The sequence below is a fragment of the Lupinus angustifolius genome, chromosome LG20, assembly GCF_001865875.1.
Source record: "Lupinus angustifolius cultivar Tanjil chromosome LG20, LupAngTanjil_v1.0, whole genome shotgun sequence".
In the NCBI taxonomy this organism is placed as follows: Eukaryota; Viridiplantae; Streptophyta; class Magnoliopsida; order Fabales; family Fabaceae; genus Lupinus; species Lupinus angustifolius.
This window is the reverse complement of record NC_032028.1, coordinates 11,817,136-11,837,982: the sequence shown is the minus strand read 5'-3', so window position 1 is coordinate 11,837,982 and position 20,847 is coordinate 11,817,136. Positions and strand designations below refer to the sequence as shown.

General features: G+C 31.5%; 1 protein-coding gene across 1 annotated transcript; it reads right to left on the bottom strand.

The window, feature by feature from the left end:
* LOC109335130 (zinc finger protein 593) lies at nucleotides 10,922-14,053 on the bottom strand. The gene is made up of 4 exons (XM_019571208.1): nucleotides 13,849-14,053; nucleotides 13,636-13,744; nucleotides 13,027-13,089; nucleotides 10,922-11,195 (listed from the first exon to the last, which is right to left on the bottom strand). Exons 1-4 carry the CDS (start codon nucleotides 13,931-13,933, stop codon nucleotides 11,093-11,095), a joined length of 360 nt encoding a protein of 119 aa, XP_019426753.1. The 5' UTR covers nucleotides 13,934-14,053; the 3' UTR covers nucleotides 10,922-11,092.

The following is a 20,847-nucleotide window of genomic DNA, read 5'->3' as shown; positions in this document are numbered from 1 at the left end:
TTTGAAATCTCATTGGGTAATCGATTACCCATACATTTTGTCCACTGAATTTATAAATTCGAATTTGAGTAATCGATTACACCATTTGGGTAATTGGTTACTCGACTTTTGTAAAACTGATAATCTGTTACTCAAATGCAGTAATGGATTACTCTGAGCAGTTTTAAGTTGGATAACTCTTTTTCTCTCACATATAACTTGTTACTTGAATTAAGTAACCTGTTACACATCTTTTCAAAAATTGTTTTAAGTATTTTCAAAGTGTTTCATTATTCTTTAAAAATAGTTTGAGCATTACTACTTTGCATAAGCAAGAGTTTTAGGATAGAAGTACATATAGAGACTTATTCTAATCTTCTTGAAACTTTAATCTTCTTTGTCTTCATAAGTATTCTTCCTTTTCTTCTTTTTGGTGATGTTGGTGTCTTCATCAAAACCATGCCAAGGTAAGGAGCAAAGATCTTCTTCACACTAGGATCAACTTCATGTTGATTAAAATTGTAGGGAATATCGTTAAAGCATGCACTTTCATATTTAGGTAAATAAATTACTATAAATATCAGTCTAAAAAGTTGTAGAAACTAAGTCATGCTGGCCAACAATGATATAATTGAGGTGCTGGGGTGATGAATGACACTGAAATGATATTCTTCCTAGTTGAATTATGTACCATTCAAAGATGTTAGGTTTGGACATGAGACTTTGGGTTGGGATAGCTAGGATCATACATAATTCAACCAAGAAGAATGTTATTTTAATATTATCCATCGCCCCAACACAAATTCGATGATAACGTTGATGATCAACATCATCACTCTTGTTACACTTGAGATTGTTTTTTATAGTAATTTATTTGGTGTGAATGTTAGTCCACTTAATTCAACAAGTGCATGCTTTAACAATCCATGTTAAAATTTTGATCATCACGATGTCGATTAGACCAACATAACTCGGAGTGGTGTCCAATATTTTCTAGTTTTACAATCATAGGTCGTGAATGACAAACATGACTTTTGAGTGACCATATTAATTTTTAATTTTCCACTCATAAGTTGTGATGGACCATCACAACTTCTACGTGATCCAATTGTTTTTTTAATTTTCCACTCAAAAGTTATGATGAGATAAAACAAGTAAATATCGACCAAATTTATTTCAAAATTTTCCATTAAGATATTGTAAGGGCAAAAATGACTTTTGAGTTATGATCAATTGTTTTAAAAAATTCAAATCAAAAGTCATGACGAGCCAACACGACTTATGAGTGACTTGATTATTTTTAATTTTATATTTAGAAGTTGTGATGACTCGACACGACTTCTGAGTGAACTATTTGTTTTCCAATCATAAGGTGTGGTTGACCAACATGAGTTGACATTAAATTTCCACTCAAATTTCGTGATGGGAAAATACAACTTCAAAATAACATAATTATTTTTCATTTTTAACTTATAATTAGTGATGGACCAACACAATTACGGAGTGACCCAATTTATTATAATTTTCCACACAAAATTGTTGGTATAGCCTCCCTTTAATTTCACTTATAGTCAATCATTTACCTTCACTAACATTTGCATCATGTTAAAGTAGAATTCTTAACTTTCTTATTTACAAAATGTTACTACATTTTTTGTTCACTTCCTAAATAATATTAACTTTCTACAATGTGTGACGATAGATTAAGCTTTATTTGAGTGGTCCAAATTTATTAAATTTTTCACTCACAAGTCAAGATGGGCTAACACGACTTCTGAGTGGTCCAAATATTTTTCATTCTTCCATTAATTTTCACCAACCTATTTATTTTTTAAATTTAAAGTGTTATTTTTTGTTGCTGAATTTGAAAGTAGTTCTATTGGATTCACTTCTCAATCCTCTAATCTCAATATAATACTAGCAAAATAATAACAAATATCCATTATTAAATTAAACTGAACAAAAAATACATTTCATTAGGTTACTATCCGCCCAAATGAGTTTCAGTCCCACACTGAGGTAGATGCCTATTATGTTGGGACAAGTGGTGACTTCCACATCCACTTTTTCTAGATTTGATTGATATATAAGAATGTCTTCATGCAATTTGAAAGAACTAGGATCAAAATCATGTTGATCAAAATTGTTGGAAAGATGGTTAAAGTATGAACTTACATATTTAAGTGTCACAACATTCATAACAAATAAATTACTATAAAATGAGTCTAAAAACGCTGCAGCAAATGAGTCACACTAGCTAAAATGTCATCATCGAGGTGGTATTGGGGCGATGGATGATATTGAAATGACATTCTTCCTAGTTGAATTACATATGATTCAAACATGGTTGGTTTGGACATGAGAATTTTAGTTGTGATAGTTAAGATTATACGTAATCTAACCAAGAAGAATATCATTCCAATATTATCTGTCACCCTAATACCATTTGGATGATAACATTGTTGATCAGCATCATCATTTGATGCACTTGAAAATGCTTTTTATATTTATTTATTTGGTGTGATGTTGGTATACTTAAATTAGTAATTGCATACTTTAACAATCTATCCTAGTATTTAGATCATATTTCTTTCAAGTTAAATGAAAACATTTGTAGAGATTAATCAAATCAAGAAAAAATGGACATTGATTCGCTAATTGCCCCAACATAATAGGCACCTCACCTTGGTGCCAGACTAGAGCTCATTTGAGAGGAGAGTAACTCAACTAAATTTGTTTGTTTTTAATTTTTAATTTAACAATGACTATTTATTGTCTTTTGTTGATATTATTTCCTGATAAAAATATTAGTTAAAGAACCATTAGAAATAATTACAAATTCAGTAAAAAGGTAACACTTCCAATTAAAAAATAAGGACAAGGTAAAATTGATGAAAAAAATGAGAATATGCGTGTCAATGAGAAGTTGCATTGATCCATCGTGACTTCTGAGTGAAAAACTTAACAAATTTAGGCAACTCAAATAAAACTTAGTCTACTGTCACACCACCTCTAAAAAGAGTATATTATTTATGAAGTGAAGTAGTACTATTGTTAATTATGAAAGTTTAGAATTTGTTTTTAATATGATGCAAATGGTTAAGAATGCAAATGATTGACCACAAGTGCAAAGAAAATGAGGTGATACCACACCCAAGATTGTACAAGTAGGAAACACGCGTCCATGGCCTTTGCATTGGGTTTAGTTAATGACACATCTTTCGATACAAGTTTGCCAAACATGTTGATACATAACTAGATTAGGGAACTCAAGTAAGGTCACACATTAGAGGTAGGTATAATGAATGCATTTGATTGTTTGATTTGTGAGGAAACAACTCTCCTCCTATAAGGCATAAGACGTTTTCCTGTCATACATATTTGAGTTATAGTAAAAGTTTTCACACAATCAAGATAATTTCAATTCACACTCTCTGATGTTCTTACCTTATATGGGAACTTTTCTGAAAAGTTCCATCCATAATTCACTCCATTGAAAACAAGTTGGACTAATTATGTGTGGACCATCCACATTACCCCTAGTTAGAATGAAATATCTTCTAAAGTAATGATGTATTCACTACATGGAAGATGACCTATGTGTGTGTATCAGTCTCTTTCAACTATAGTTGCGATTAACAATGGATCAATGTTGAATGACATAAGGCTTAAGAGATGAAAAATCTACTAAATTTTAGTAAATCCTTTAACAAAATTCTCTTCCAAACATTTGGATATAACAAAATCTAATAAGATTTAAATGTGGGTTATGTAAATAATAATGAAGTCAATATAATATAAAATAAATTTTATTAGTATGATAAAAATTAATATATACTGACCGAATAATTTATTGCAAATGATCTTTGATTTTGTTATAACCTGAGTAATTGAGATTCTTCCATCGCAAAATTTGAAAATGTGGTATATGAAGATTAGATGAAATTATATGGAGGTGTGATGTAGAAGAAGAAAATAGTGAATATGTAAGGAAGTATTGTAGGTGGTGTGAATTTATAGGAATGTAAAATATGATTTACGAATGAATGCACGGTTGGAAGAATTGAATGCAATACAATGAATTTGTTGAAAGAATTGAATGTAGGATAATGAATGTTACTTTGAATACAAATTGTAAGTGTTTGGACATTAGATTCTTGTGAATGAATAGGAAATAAGAAGTTGAATTGTATTGTTGGAATTGGTGAGGATGAAAAATTTATGGTTGCAATTTAAAAGAGAGTCAGAAGTTTGAAGGAAAAATGATTCTTTCTGTAAAATGATTGGAGTGAATTAAATGCATAGAGATGGAAAATTAAAAAACATTGGACCATTTAGAAGTCATTTAGACATATCATGATTTCTGAGTAGAAAATTTTAAAAATGGTTATCATCACTTTTGAGTTGAAAAGTAAACAATTTGGACTACTCATAATTTATATTCGATTCATCACGACTTCTGAGTGAAAAATTAAACAAATTGGGCCACTAAGCAGTTGCGTTAGCCTATGATTGAGTGTAAAACTTAAAAAATTTAATAAAACACCCAAAAGTTAATTTGGTCCATCACAACTTGTGAATAAAACATTTCATCTTAGACTAACTGCTCAATGACACGTTAAAATGTTTACCAGTAATAAGTTGATTTGACCCATCATGACTTGTGAGTAAAAATTTTATCTTCGACTAACCGTCCAATTACGCTTTAAGATGTTTACCCTTCAAAATTGCAATATAAAAATTATTTCATCCTTTAAGTTAAGAATTGTTTTGACTTTATCTATTTGTATAGATATAAAAAATTTAGATTATTTATGTGAAACATTGATTCAAATAAAAATAAAATCATTAACCCAAATCCAATTGCCCCTCCCTTTTTGAATGAGAAACATTTCACTACATCTCTATTATTCGATTGCATCATTGCAACTCATAAAGCAGAGTTTTCCAATGGATTCAGATTGCAAGGAAATACACAATTGAAAGACGAAAAAAGGATTGGTGGGTGTCGAACATGAAAATGTTGTTTGCATGAGATGACACTGTGTTTCCATTATTTGTTTTTGATTTCTCTATGCAAATCATCTTTTTTTGCTAGCAAAAAGGAATGAAGAGGAAGAGGAAAGAAAATACCAATTTCAACTATTGTTAACCATGGAGTAACTTTGATATTCCAAAATTACTCTACCAAGTAATTCCACTTCTCTCATTACCAATGTTACGAAACCGAGCCGAACGTCAAATCGGGAGAGATCCCATATTAGGTTTAACCGGTTTAAACGGTTAAACCGTTCGGTCTGACTGGGTGATTCCATACATAATTAATAATTTTATCTATAGATATATAGTTATATACAAATGTAAAACTTTCTGTAGTTAATAATTATAATATAATTATATTGAAGTAATATTTCTTTATCTTTTTTGGACCGTAGTAAAATAAAATATTAGAGTAATGTTTCATTCTTTTCTTTATCTTTTTCTTATTTTTTGGACAGTTTACGGTTGGACCAGAATTTCTTCGGTTCAAAGCGGTCCAACTCTCATTCGATTAAAACGGCAAACCAGAGTCGTTTTTAAGTCCAGTCAACGGTCAGATTGGTCGGACTGTCTGGTCCGGTTCTCACAACATTGTCCATTACACCCAAATATTAAACTTCTAAATTGTTGCTTCTCTATTATCAAATATCACACGCCTTTCTCATTTCATTTTTTCCATATATGTTTTTCTTCTCACTTGTAGATCATGCCTTAGGTCACTATAGTTTCTTTCATCTCTCCATCGTTATATGGGCATACTTTTTGTGAATCAGTGTATTTCCATCATGGTGGTGCTAATTGTGACACTATTCATGGTAGTGATCAAAAAAATTTGTTGATAGAAATTTTAATGTAAGGTATGAGGACTGAAAAACAGCAGAGATATTAGATATGAAAGCATCACCTTCACTTTTCTATTTAGATTCTAATGTAAGGTATGCACATTTGTTTCACTTTTTATTTCCACTTTCATTATTCTTGGATTCATATATATTTTAGTTGAAAAAATCACACCACCAGTAGTGTGATATGAATTTATTATTTTATACTGTTGATATATTTATGTATGTTCCTTTCATAATAAACAAAAGTGTACAATTAGATGTGTGATGAATGAAAAAACAAATTCCTATTTCTTGATTCTTTGTATGTTTCTTGATCTCTAACAAGTATAATAGATATGATTATTCTTCCAAAGTGCATCATTCCAATAATTGGTACTTTTACTATATTATCTTATACCTTTCTAACATAAAATTGTGTAAACTAAGTGCACCATTATATGTATTGGTACTTTTCTTACATTATTTTCAATGTGATATTAGATGTGCTAACATCTTTAATTGATATTTCAATTGTTACCATTCTATCTTAGGTGTCTTTCCTTAGTAGGTTGTATAAAATAAAAAAGATGGTGGTTTTATCTCATAGTATAATTTTTAACACCTTTTTTACATAAATTTTATCTTACACACAAATATGTTAAATGTGATATTAAGGCGTAAAATAATTATTTCCTGATTGTTATCAAACTACCTTTACGATTGCCAACATGTCTACACACTGCCCTTCAACTTCTATAATATATTTCACCAACTTTGATTGTATAAACTCCTCAACTTGCCTTTACTTCTGATTTTGTTTTTTTCATCATCAACTTATGTAATGAAGAACATATATCATATTGACTATGATTTTGTTGTTTCTTACATTTTGCATCTTGCTTAATTACTTGATGGAGAAATTTTTAATATTTATATGTATGACGGATGTGAATAATTTTAAAAATTATTCTAGGAAATGAAACCAAACATCACTCTCAGGTTGCCCCCATTGGTTTCTACTTGGACATTCACTGTCAACTTCACTTGATTTTGCAAGTAATGGTCATTGTAACTGTCGTGTGCGTAAACGGTCAATCTATGCGAACTCTATGTTCAACGCCAAAAGATAAATGATATTGGATTTAATTCAAATATTGCAATCCTTTAGATGATCTTGTTTTCAATTTCTATAAGAGTCAATGTATTTAACTTCCTTGTGTATTCTCTTGCTTATTATATGTTGATTGAATAATTTATTTGAATGAGTTACTATGTCAGCATGGAGGATATGTATGGCCGGACAATTTTTTTTGGAATCAATAGTTATATTTATCTAGCCAATTCCAAAGGTATTTCTTCTTGGTAGAATTTTATAAGTAATTCAATAGTTAGTATAGTTCATTTTGAAACCTCTTAGTGGTTGTTGATATGAAATATTGCATATTTTGAGTGACTTTGAAATGTTTGTACGTTATAGATTGTAATGTTTGACGTAAATAGTGATAGGAGGTCCATTGTATCATGCATGCAATTTTTCTCAATATTCTAGCATATATTCACTAAGCCCAAATATATAATATATTTTTTCTATATATTTATAATTACATTGTACTTTCAATCTAAATAGGCAATCAAAGTTTTAGTTATGGTGGGAAATGAAGTAGCATATATGAAGTGAATATATATAGAGGCATCAAAATGCTTTATAGGATGTTGATTAATTTTCGGCATGTCTTTTTAATGGTGTGTTGAGTACTGATTTAGTGTTTCATTACGATTTTTTGAGATCCATGAGAAGGATACTACTATTTTTATGCAGAAGTAAAGTAGACACTTTTGTCATATATTGGTCATTTCTTTTATCCTCCTATTTTGTTGTTGTAATATATCCGTTTTAAACAAACTGTACGAGGAAAAGGGCTGCATTTTAGTAATATTTGGCAGGAATTTTGGTTATGGAATACCTCTAAGCTCATTTTGTAAATTCAACAAAAAAAAACAACTAAGTCTTTATCTTATTGCAAGTAATAGTAGGAAATTGATGCAAAATATTTTAACAAATAGTTTACTTTCTATTTTTTAGTTCTTATAAAAGCCATCACTGTTTAAAATTCATGATGTGATATATATTCACAGAAATATCACTAGGCATGTTGCATATTAAAATCCTGAAATTTCATATCTATCTCTATTGTACTAATATTTAATTTAGCCATCACATATTGAAATTCTTGATGGTAGTTCATAAATATAATTGGATATGTTCGCATGTCAAAATACAAAAAAAATATTCTTACCATGATTTTGGATGCTATTATTATCTCATTTAATTTGAGTACTTAGATGCATAGCACAATTGAGAACTACACTTACTTCCAACCTATAGTATGAAAAGAAATTGAATAATATTGTTCATCACTAAATATTATTAAAATATAAATAAACATCATTTAATAAAGGTCAATATAGACAAAATTATGTACTACTCGAGTACTAGTATTAATGGTAAAGTTAGTCATCTAATATGTTAGCATGTGTCCACAAATCAAAAGTGAGTGTGAGCATGTCCATTTAGCAATCTTAGGATAACTCACATGCTATAGTTCTTCCATAAGACTCTACTAACAAGTGCATCAAGGACATTGATAAATGATTAAAAAAAGGTCAAAAAACCATAAAACTGAATAAACAAAATGAAACAAAGAAATTGAAGCAAAAAACAAAAAAAATGATATGCTATATGAAGTTTAGCAAATCAAATGACATCACAAATTTGTTGAGGCATTAATTCCAACTACATCATAATTTATTTGAACTTTAGCTTAATTGTTTTACACTTTAAGCCTTTAAGTCGCTCACATTGCTCAATATGGATGTTCATGGGCTTGGCAAGAAAAACAAGCAAATAAATTAAAATTGTATGTCCTATTCGCATTTTTGCGGGCCATGTGGGTGAACTTACTTCTCTTTATTAATCTCGAGATATTCATGTGCCCTTGAAAGCACTCATTCAATCTCCCCTTGTTTTCATTTCTTCAACTTCTTCTCTACCTTCATACCCTTCATATTAAGCATCACTTACTCACTAAGTATCTATTAATGCTAATCGAAGATGATAGTTCCTCACCTTCAACTCAAGTTCAGAAACCAAATCATCACAAAAATGTATTCTCTCTTCCACTTTTCACAATCTCATTTCCCAAAAATGATAGTCACAACATAAACATGATGGTGGAGTTGACGAGGTGCTTCTCACCACCTTACCATTACACGATCCATCGCTACTAAGATAACATCAGCAGTTGTAGACACTTATGAATCGATCATCAATTTTGTATAATATCCCTATAAAGTTAGGGATTCTGATCAATTCAATTCTACAAAATAAAATATTATGTCAAGCATTATAACAAGCAAAAACTAAACACGAAATATCAAAAATAGGAGTGCTTCTAACCCTTGTTCCATCACCATTAGTTGCCAATGAGATGACGATAATGAATTTAGAATCATAAGATTCAATCTTCAACTATCAAAATATCCCTCTAAAATTTGGAACTCGAACCGATTTAAGTTTCCAAATGAAATGCGTTTTAGGAATTCTTCCCTAACAATAGCTGCCTCTAAAATTAGGGAAGCACGTGTTACACTTTTGAGACATCTAAAATAATGCTTTCATAACAAATTGACAAAGTGTAAAAATAGGAGTAATTCTCACCAGCTTTTCCAACATGATATATTGCAGTGAAATAATGACTATGGACACTTATGACACATAGATCATTCATCAATTTTAAATAAAAGCCTTCTAAAATTAGGAATATGGGTTGATATAATTTTCTCAACTATCATGTCAAATATTTATAACAAGTAAATTGTACATTTCAAACGAAACTAGCTAGTTATCTGTGCAAACAAATGAGGAGACAACACGTGGTAATTGATAAGGTGGCGTGAAGGAGAAGATGTCATGTGACAATTGACGAGGTGGTAGGAGTTTATTTTGTTATAAAAGTAAATAGATAATAAAAATGTATGTTTATGAACGCCGATACTTATCCAAAAAATGAATCCCTAGTAACAAAGTTACATTATGCCACATGTCTACATTTTTAGATGTGTAGAAGCAATTAACAGGTCGGTGGAATGAGAATGATTAATATAATAACTAATAAAATTTTGATAATGCATTATAAATTTAATTTTAATTAAAATTTAGTCATAAATGATAGTACAAAAAAATATAAATGCACATGTCTATAAATATGGTATGTTCAATGCAAATCCACATTTTTCTTTAGGACTAGGAGTACATTTGTTAACAACCAAAGATTAAAATTTATAATGTGAAAAATCGTGTACTTAATATAGAACATTTGTTAACCGAAGATTAAAATTTATAATGTGAAATGTGTACTTAATAAATTTGAAAATAAATTTGTTTTATATTTACTCTCTAATATATTAATTGTATCACTTCCAATAAAAAAAGTACATTCTCTCTTGAATTGTTGAACTGGATATGGTAAGTGAGATCTTAAAAAGTGGCATGTGTTAAAGACCACTCTAGCTGATATTTGGTTGTATGAATATTGTTTGTCAATTTTGGTAACATGATGCCTAAGAAAGCGTCATGTTTAGTTGTTAATGAGTGCATCCTTAAGAATGTAATTGATTTTGAAAGAAGAAAATTACAATAGATTGAAATAAAAAACTGGGAAGGAAGGGCATTTACGTAACTTCACACAATTTGACATTCTCATAATCACAATTTCATAACAAAAATAAAAGATGAAAATCAAATGAGAAAGAGATAATTTACATCGTTGCAAAAAAAATTGTTCAATTCTTATTGTAAAATGTTACTCTTTATACCCAATAGAATATATACATATAGATATATATATTAAACATTTAAAGTTATGACATGATCTCCAGTGAAATTTTGTTTTTGATTCTTTAATTAGTGTGGTAGACCAACAAATTTTAATACAAAGGAGATAAAAACCAAAAATTTAAATAAGGGTGGCACGATAGGTCAATCTAGAGAGGTGACTGTACACAATCTTGCCTCACAAGTGAACATGATTTTTCCAATAAAAACCAAAAATAATACATTAAAAGGAGAAGATTATATTGCTCTTGTTGTAAAATATAATCAGATCTTTATAACACTACAACCTCTAAGACAAGACCCCTCAGCTTCAAACACATACTAATAAAATGATATAAAATAGGCTCAAAAGAAGTTACATAGACATAAGCTTTGGTCCATTATCTGGCATACCCATCCCTGCAGCTAAATCAGCATCAAGTTGTGTATGTGGTGCAGGGCCCATCATTACTTTGATACTGCACAAACAAACAGTAACATCAGAAAACATATCACTCCACTTCAATAACTCAGACCTGACTTATGACAAATAGGAATTTAAATGTGTCAAACTATGGATTCAAATCTTTAAAGCCTCCACAACTTGTTTTTGATCGATTACTTCACTTATTCAGTAAAATATATACAAAGCTACAACTCAACTATTTGATAAATAACTGATCCATTTCTATATGTTCCATATGATATCGACATAATATGGATTCACAAGTACACTCAATAAGCTGGGATAAGCTTATATAAAAGGGGAAAATCCCCAAAAGGGTAAGGTAAGCAAACATGTAGGACCCAGGTAAGTGATTAATCTCTTCATTCAACAGATAAAGGGTTAACCACATGCATGACTTGATGAACAACTTCCCATCCACATCATCTTTGCTAGCACATCCAGCTTGATCATTTTCCTTTTTGTTAAAAGAGCCTAGATTAATCATGAATTTCACCTTGATTGACGATCAAGATCACATGGTTTAGCTTAAACAAGCTTGAGCACACTAGCGTTAGTTCAACTCAACTCGACTCCACAAAACTGCACGAAAGCAGTATGTGTTTCTTTCATATCTACACTTCCACATAACCAAGCCAAAGACTAATACAGAAAACATTCAAGCACTAGTAGCTCAAAAGCAACATCATCAATACAACCAATCTTCACTAATATACAAGTGGGGAAAATATTGTATAGGATTGACATAAAATGGGGGGGAAAGCTGGACAGTGAATCGCACATGAAAGTGCAGCGACAGAGGAGCTTAGCGGGGTTTCGACCATTCTCTGCAATGTCACAGTGTGGAGTTGTGCATATGGTCATCACGCCTGTCGCAGAACAAATAACAGCGAAAATGCAGGCCACGACCCACTACATGTTTTGCTGCAAGTGGAACCTTAATTTTAAAGGGTAAATGTAGTTTTGCCCTTTTTAAATGCGGGAAGTTTTTTATGGTTTTTGGTAATCTAACTCTCCCTTTCTTTTCCATCTACTTACATGGTGATTCTCCTAGGCCACATGTTTTCATTGCCGCCCTTTACCTTTCATCTTTCTTCTATTTCATCTTCCTGCAACTCCTTTTAGCTTTTCTAATTCCATGAATATATCCTGTCCTTTTGCAGGAAATTTTTTCCTTGGCCCCTAATTTTTTCCATCTACTTACATGGTGATTCTCCTAGGCCACATGTTTTCATTGCCGCCCTTTACCTTTCATCTTTCTTCTATTTCATCTTCCTGCAACTCCTTTTAGCTTTTCTAATTCCATGAATATATCCTGTCCTTTTGCAGGAAAATTTTTCCTTGGCCCCTAATTCTGTACCCCTTCATCACTTCATTGATTCTCTTATTAAACTGATCGAACCCAATTTTAACATCATCTTCCTGTGGTTCCATTCTCTGGGATACAACTCTGTTACGGCATCCAGCTTCTAAGATCTGTAATACTCTTATAATGTAGCCTTAGATGCTTACGCTTCATTTTTGTATGCTTGGTCTGTTTCTACTATATTGAAGCCTGAGTAGCTTATACATACATCTTGGTTATATTATGTTATGAATGCTTATGTTATATGGAAGCCTTAGAGGCTTACACTTATTTTAATTATTAATTAAGAATGTTTCTTTAATTTGATGTTTTTAGTATTTTTGTGAATTAATGTGTATGGTATAAACTAATTAAATTTTTCACCTTAGCTGTAGTGGCTGTCCCCCTACCCGTCATACCACTATAGTGTTTTTAGGGTTGGCTGCTATCTGCAATTGACTAAGTAGAAAAGAAGACAGCAAAAGAAAAAGTAGCATACCGCTTTTTGTGTCGCTTAGTCTTGAAATGCTCATCCCTCACAGTTACATTGGCAAAGTAACGACTGCATATATCAAAAGAATAGCTCAGATTAGAGCAAAAAACCAGACAAAATATAAAAATGAAAAGGAGACAGAACAAATGGGCAGGGGGACACTTCATCATCCTCAAAAACAATGACAGAAGTAAATTATAAAAGCACATCGCTAAGAAATATGCCCCCAAATTTAGTCCATAAGTAAAAAAAAACCTTGGCTAAATTCTTAAAAATCTCAAATAACGGTGATCATGATCCCTGTTTTGTTCTTAAAATTTATCCCGAACCGACTAATTTGCCCAGCATCTGAGAACCAAATCCATATACTATACTGATGAACAAATCTTTTACTCTAACACACTAATGTGGTTATTCACTCTAATACTAAAATTAAATAAGTAAAATGGTTTTCCCCCAAGTTGCTGCAACTTTCTACCTACACTTGCATGGTAGTGTTCTAATAATAGTCAAAACTTTTCAACCCCACATCAAATATGCATTAAATTTATAAACTTTTTTTCTTAAATAAAATACAGAAAACATAAGAAAATAATAATAAAATTAGAGACATACTCGCAGTGAAGGCAATAATATTGCCCCATCCCAGGTAAATCTTCATCTACAGGTAACGGTTTCCTCTCTTCATCAGGCTTCTTTAGATTATCATAAACCATGTCATCCCGTGTCCAATTTAACAGTCAAGAATCACATCAAAATTAATCAAAAAACTAATAAAATAAATTAAGAGAAAAAATAAAAAACAACAGATTATATGAAAAAGGATATCTTTGATTTCGAATTTGGTGCGACGAGCAGATTTGTGGGAATATCTTCTCTTCTTCACGTGTCTGTGTGGACATTTGCCTCCCATTTTTTTAGAGCTTCGGAATTGTTAGGGTTTCTGTGCTTTGCTTCCTCTTTCACTGCTGCTACTACTTAAATTAGGGTTTTACTCTTTTGATGCGAAGGTCATAAAAAATTTAAAACGACGTCACTTTAAGCAACTTATGTGGCCCCACTGATTTATGAGGCGGTTCCTTGCTTTAGATTTTATTTGAGCAAATTACATTCATATCCCTAGTTTTCTCAAATACCTGCTACATTATACTTGCATACCTCAAATGTTATTTAATCAAATTCCAAGATATGTATTTACTGTTTTAAGAAACATTATGGGTAAATTTATAGAGGAAAAATATATGCACCGATAATATAAGGATTTTATACATTATTATTTATTATTCATATTTAAATATTATTGACTTTAAAAATATATATATAAATGATAGATAATATATCTACATATAAATCTTTATATTAAGAATGCAGAATCATTATATTCAAATTTGTATGGTTAATTTATACATGTAGTATCTTCCTATTATAAGACAGTTTTGGGTAACTTTATACAAATTAGGGAAGATGGTTAATATTGTTATTATCTTTAAATTTGTCCACGTTCTAAAATCAGTGATGATTCTAGGATTCAAAAGCAGGTGTACAACATATATTAAAAATTAAAATAATATATACCATCAATTATATAAGGATGAAAATATTAATGTAAAAAACAAAAAAATAAACACACTTAATCAAATAAATTATATATTTCATATTTAATCACTATATGATTTTACATTTTGAAATCGTTGAATGATCAAATTTTTATCAATGTTGTTGAACACTTCTCGCTAAATATAAGTCACTAGATAGTCATTCATCTATGCATATTTCATTCAATTACTTATTTAATTTTTTATAATTTTATTAGTTGAAAAAACTATTTCTATAGTTATATTGCTAACTTCAAGAGAATATAAACTAACATATAAATAAGGTGTCTTCCACTTACTAACTTACCTTAAAGATTATTGATTCCTTTCAAAGAATCAAATTAACACTGAGATGCATGTCAATAATGTAAGTCTCAAGTTGATTATCAAATATCACTAAATCAGTTGAACAAAAAACATATAGATAAAACCTTGCAAGTTCAATCAATTTTGTTATATAAAAAATAGAGAATAATCGGTTAAATTCAAACAAGACATACAAAGAAGCAACTGAAGTTTTGTATCACATATAAAAAATTGAAGTTACATATCCATAATATTATAAAATAATTCAACATAATTATAATTATTTATTTTTCATGAAGCATGTGATTGACAAAAATATATATTTTTGGATATACATATTTTTTTCAAAAAATCCAGGATGTGCATTTGCATACCCTGAAATATACATAGCATCACTGTCTAAAATTGTTATTTGCCACATCCTTGAAATGTGTAGAGCACATTAACCCTATATTCAGTGGTAGATCTTGAACTAAAGTTTAGAAAGACGCTAATATTTAATTACAATTTATAATTTATATTTAATTGAGTAACAATAAAACATATATAATTGTTTTAGAATTTCAAAATAACATATTAATTCTAATTAACATTTTAATAACAAAAGATGTCACAGAATTATAATATACATTCATTTAAAGTGTTGTTTTTCGTTCTTTTACGCACTTAAACTCATTATGATTGAATAAAATATAATTTTTTAGTTATTTTTTTTTCAATAAAAATCACAATAATGTTATTATCAAATATTCATCTTGATTAATGATTAAATTAGTTTATGCTATAACATAATTTAAAAATGTATCAACAATGTTTATAAAATAAGAATATAGCATAAACAAAGTATATCTAAATATAACTATGAATTCATGAGTGATAGAGAATCTTGTAACAAATTTTGGGTAACAAAAATGCACTCTCAATGGTGCAAAGTTGATTTTTTTTGCACTGTTGTTGCAAGGATGTAATATTGTGTGGCTCTGAGGTGCATGAATAAAATAATGAAATTGTTTGTTGCCCTATGAACCATACAAAATTGATAAATTATGTTTTAAAATGCCCACTTTAATGATAAAGTAAATATTTTAATATGAATAATATTATATTTTCCTATTAAATCCTCTTATACCATAAAAATTGGCATATGTTACATGTAAATCAACCATTAATATATTTTATAATATATTATACTTGTTACATTTCTTATCATATAGGGGGATTTGTAGAAAAATATATCATTTTGCTTTTAATCAATTAAGCAAAATAAATATATTCATAAAAAATAAAAAAATTCATGGGGCAGTTGCCATCACCTGCCATTAAGCTCTGCCACTAATGGCTAACATTGTTATTATCCTAAAATTGTTATTTGCCATATCCTTCAAATGTCTAAAGTACATTAACCCTATATATTCATTAAAACTATACATTATTGATTTAATTACTTATGTTCATTGCTCACCTATCTACTTAGGATACATAATTACTTAATTAAAACACATGGATTCATTACAGTGTGATCATCAAGGATCACATGTCTACAAGTAGAGTTAAGAAACTACCAATGATTAACTCGTCTATAAGATGAAGAGTTATGCTCAAATTGAATCAACTTATCTATTGAACTCCTCCGACCATCTGAAAGATGTCACGTGTAGTGTACACCTTAACATGTCTCTTAAAGTCCCATATTAGTCTCAAGAGTGTTATGTGCAATGTAGGCTTCAAATTGTTTAGTTTCCCTAAGGAATATAGAGTCAAAAATATATTTTATGTGTAGTCCCATCCAGTTGATATATTTAATATCTCTTACGTGAATATTAAGAGTTATCAGAAGGTCTTTTTGTTAATGAGTAAACAAAGAATAGAGAGGTAGTGCATATTTGTCTATGCCTAGGGAGACCTTAGGGGATTCCACATAACCATTGACCGGACCTGATAGGTCGGCTTTGGGACCACTTCTACCTGAAATGCTGCCAAGAACGCACTGTCACGTCATTTGTAATTCCACATATCCCTTGCCAACTAGACAAGGATAGACTACAATACAACTATTAGATATGCCACATGCTATAAATCAATTATGCACAGAGTACAACCCTACCAAAGCCGCCTGACATGAGAAAAGCATCCCCCAACAAGCTAGAATGGTCGGCCATGCCAGTAGTACCCCCAAAGGCATGTCCTCCATCTTAACAATTATAAATAGTGATCTCCCCCAACATGAAGTATTACTATTCCCTTACCACTTATAACTTATCATTTGTCATTATTGCTCTTTACTTACTCCTTGCATCTCATTTATTGCTCCCGAATATTACCTCTCCCGTCTCACTGACTTGATCGTCAGAGAACCTTTTCAGGTACCTCCACCGACGGGTCCAAGCCAACTTTCATCCAGATTGAAAGTGTCAAGTGTCAAGGATAACACTAGCAATGTTTTGCCTATGTTTTGATGAAGATGGCTCAACTGGATTGTTGAGCCATCTATTAAAGCTTGAAGATGGCTCAACAATCAATATGCCTAGAGCTCATTGGTCATATCTAGACTAGGATATAAATAGAGTCATTATTCTAAGTAGTTTGGAATGTGTGCCGTAGTAAGTGAGTATAGGTGAGGTGAACTTAGGTGCAAGTCTCTCAAGCCATTATAATTGTCATATCATATCCATGAGACATATCATCGAGTTAATTGTATGTTCATGCATTAATGATACATATTATATGTGCATATTAGGCATAATATAATTGCTAAAACATGTATAGAAGTTAAGCATAACATATGAGTAGTTTACCTTCTGAACTACGTGTTTTAATATGTTGGTTAATCGATTAACATGGTGACCTAATCGATTAACTCAACTATTTTTCTGTTATATTAGTGTTTCTGTTACAACTGGTTTCTGTTTAAGTTCTGTTGCACTGGTTAATCGATTAACGGGTTGCCTTAATCGATTAATAGGTCTATTTTGTGTTATAACTTATTTATGTTTTAACCGTTTAACTGATTGCAACGAATCCAACAGCCTAGTATAAATTGACGCAACTTCCAGAAAATTGTAGCATTGCATTCCATTGTATAGGATTTTTTTAGAGAGCATATTTCATTTTGCATTATGATTTTGCAAGAGAATTGCATGTGTGAGGAAGAGAGTTACCATGCTTAATTGAGTTTTGATTTGCATACTGTTTTTCACATTCTTATGCTCATCCTTATCTTGCTCACATGTTCATGCATTATTTGTAAAGATTCTTAGAGAGATATAATTGATTACTATTTTTTATTAACTCACATGTTCTTGATGACTTGAGTGAATTGTGAGTGGGTTAGTCTTTAGGTCTTTTACTTGTAATATTTCAAGCATTATTGTGCTTATAATACCTTGCTGTTGTAATCTGTATTTTGTGTATTTTGGATTGATCTCTTGGTGTCGTACCACCACAGAGATTGGGATTCTTCACCGAGACTAGGAGGTCTTGATTTGAGAACAAGAATCTTGGTTGGGGCTGTTTCGTGAGAAAGGTTTTCTCAGGCAATAGGTAGAGTCAAACCAAGGGTTAAGTGTTCTAGATTTCAAGAAAGAAGCGTCCTATGTTCTTGTAAATTGAATTGGTGTGTCTGATTATACGTATATTCAATATTGTGAAGAAGAAAATCTCTCAAGATCAGAAGGGGGGCCTGAATGTAGTTTGCAGTGGACCACAAACGAACCAGGATAAAAATCCATCTTTGCACGATGTTCTCTCCTTAAATATTTTTTTTACTTTTCTTGCTGTTTCTATTCGAGTTAATAGCTGATATTTTGCATAATTGTTCACTGCCATATGCTTATTAATATTGCTTAAAAATATCTGCTTTATCTCTGTTCAATTGATTTTAAATAAATGTGCAATTTGCCTCTCTGATTATTCTGTTCTGTGTATGTGTTAATTGATTAAGACAATATGTTAATTGACTAACTGGGCTATTTCTAGAACTAGGTTTTGGTGCGAGAAGCGGTGATTGATAACCGCTACACCTATTCAACCCCCCCTTCTAGGTGTTCCTAAGCCACTGATACTTAACAAATGGTATCAGAGCTAGTACGACGAGCTAGCTCAACCGTATCCATGTGATCCTTAGGGAATTTAAATGGGTTCCACCAACCCCTTTGGCGGTGATGGCACATCCATTAACCACCCTCCCGTATTCAGTGGCGAGGGATATGCCTACTCGAAAGTCTGAATGAAGATCTTCATAGAGGCTATTGATTCAGACATTTGGGAATCCGTAATCAGTGGTCCATTTGTCCCACTTCACTTAGTGGATAGCGAATCGAAAGAAAAGCCCAAAAGCTTATGGACCGATGAGGAGCGCAAGAAGGTTCAGTTCAACCTTCGTGCCAAAAATATAATTACCTCGACCCTATCTTACGATGAATTCTTTCGGGTGTCTCAATGTCAAAGTGTCAAGGAAATGTGGGTCACTTTACAAGTGACTCACGAAGGCACTAGCGAGGTCAAGCGCGCCAAGCTGAACGCGCTGACACATGAATACGAATTATTTTGTATGTTACTGAGTGAATCAATTGGCGACATGCAAAACCGATTCACTCACATTATTAATCATCTCATTGCTCTAAATAAAATGTTTACCAGAGGAGAACTCACTAATAAAGTTTTACGCTGTCTTGACATGAGATGGCAACCTAAAGTGACGACAATCATGGAGTCCAAGGATCTCGATTCCATGCCTTTGACAATACTGTTCGGAAAGCTTCAAGAGCATGAGATGGAGCTTTGGCGTCTGACCATGCATGAGGAGTCTGATCGGAAAAAGAAAGGAATATCTCGTAAAGCTACAACATCACAACCCACTGAAGAGATGGACGATGACGACTCTGACTCAGACATTGATGAAGAAACGCTAAACCTTCTTGTGCGAAAAGTTGGAAAGTTTCTCAAGAAGAAAGGAGGATTTAGGTGATTTCAAAAGAAAGAAGTGTGAGAATCAACTAAGAAAGGCAAGAATAAGGAGCGCTTCACTTGCCATGAATGTGGTAAGTCGGGTCACATGAAGTTTTAGTGTCCCACTCACTTGAAGAAAGTTGATTCAGAGAAGAGCACTCCCCGGGACTCCAAATCAAAAAAGGCATACATTGTTTGGGATGTACTGGAGGAAGAAACAACATCAAGCACCTCGGATGAAGAGGAGACCACCAAACTGTGCCTTATGACCATAACAAATGAGGCTTGCGGATCAGGTAGTAAGGATGCTACAAATGAGGTATATTCTGACACATCATCCTCTTCTGATGATTCTCCCTCATATGATATTTTATATGATGCTTATGGTGAGATGCATGAAGAGCTTAAGAAATTAGCAAAAATTAGTACTGATATAAAAAGAATAATTTTGCTAAACAATCAGAAAATAATTCAACTACAAAAAGAATTAGATGAACTAAAATTGGAAAATGAAACTTTAGATCTAATTTATTCTTGTACTTCATGCGAATGCTCTAAAAATAATTTATGTCAAACAACTACTTGTGAGTCTTGCGAGGACTTCAAAAATGAAAATTTTAAACTAAATGAAAAACTCGCAAAACTTACAAATAGTAAACACCAATTAGACACTCTACTTAGTAAAACGAGAAACATTGGTGACCACACTGGATTAGGGTATATTCCCCCATCCCATAGAAATAGACCATATAGGAGACCTCTAACTCGTCCAAATAAAAAGTCTAATAAGAAAAGTAGAGTTCCTACATGTTTCTATTGTGGCACACATGACCACACCTCTCATTCCTACTACATCAGGAAATATGGGATACCCAGTGGTGTTTACGCTTGGGTAAGAAAGGGAGATAACTCCATTGTTACTAACAGAAAAGGACCCAACATAATTTGGGTACCTGAAACTAGCAGGTGATCTATTTTG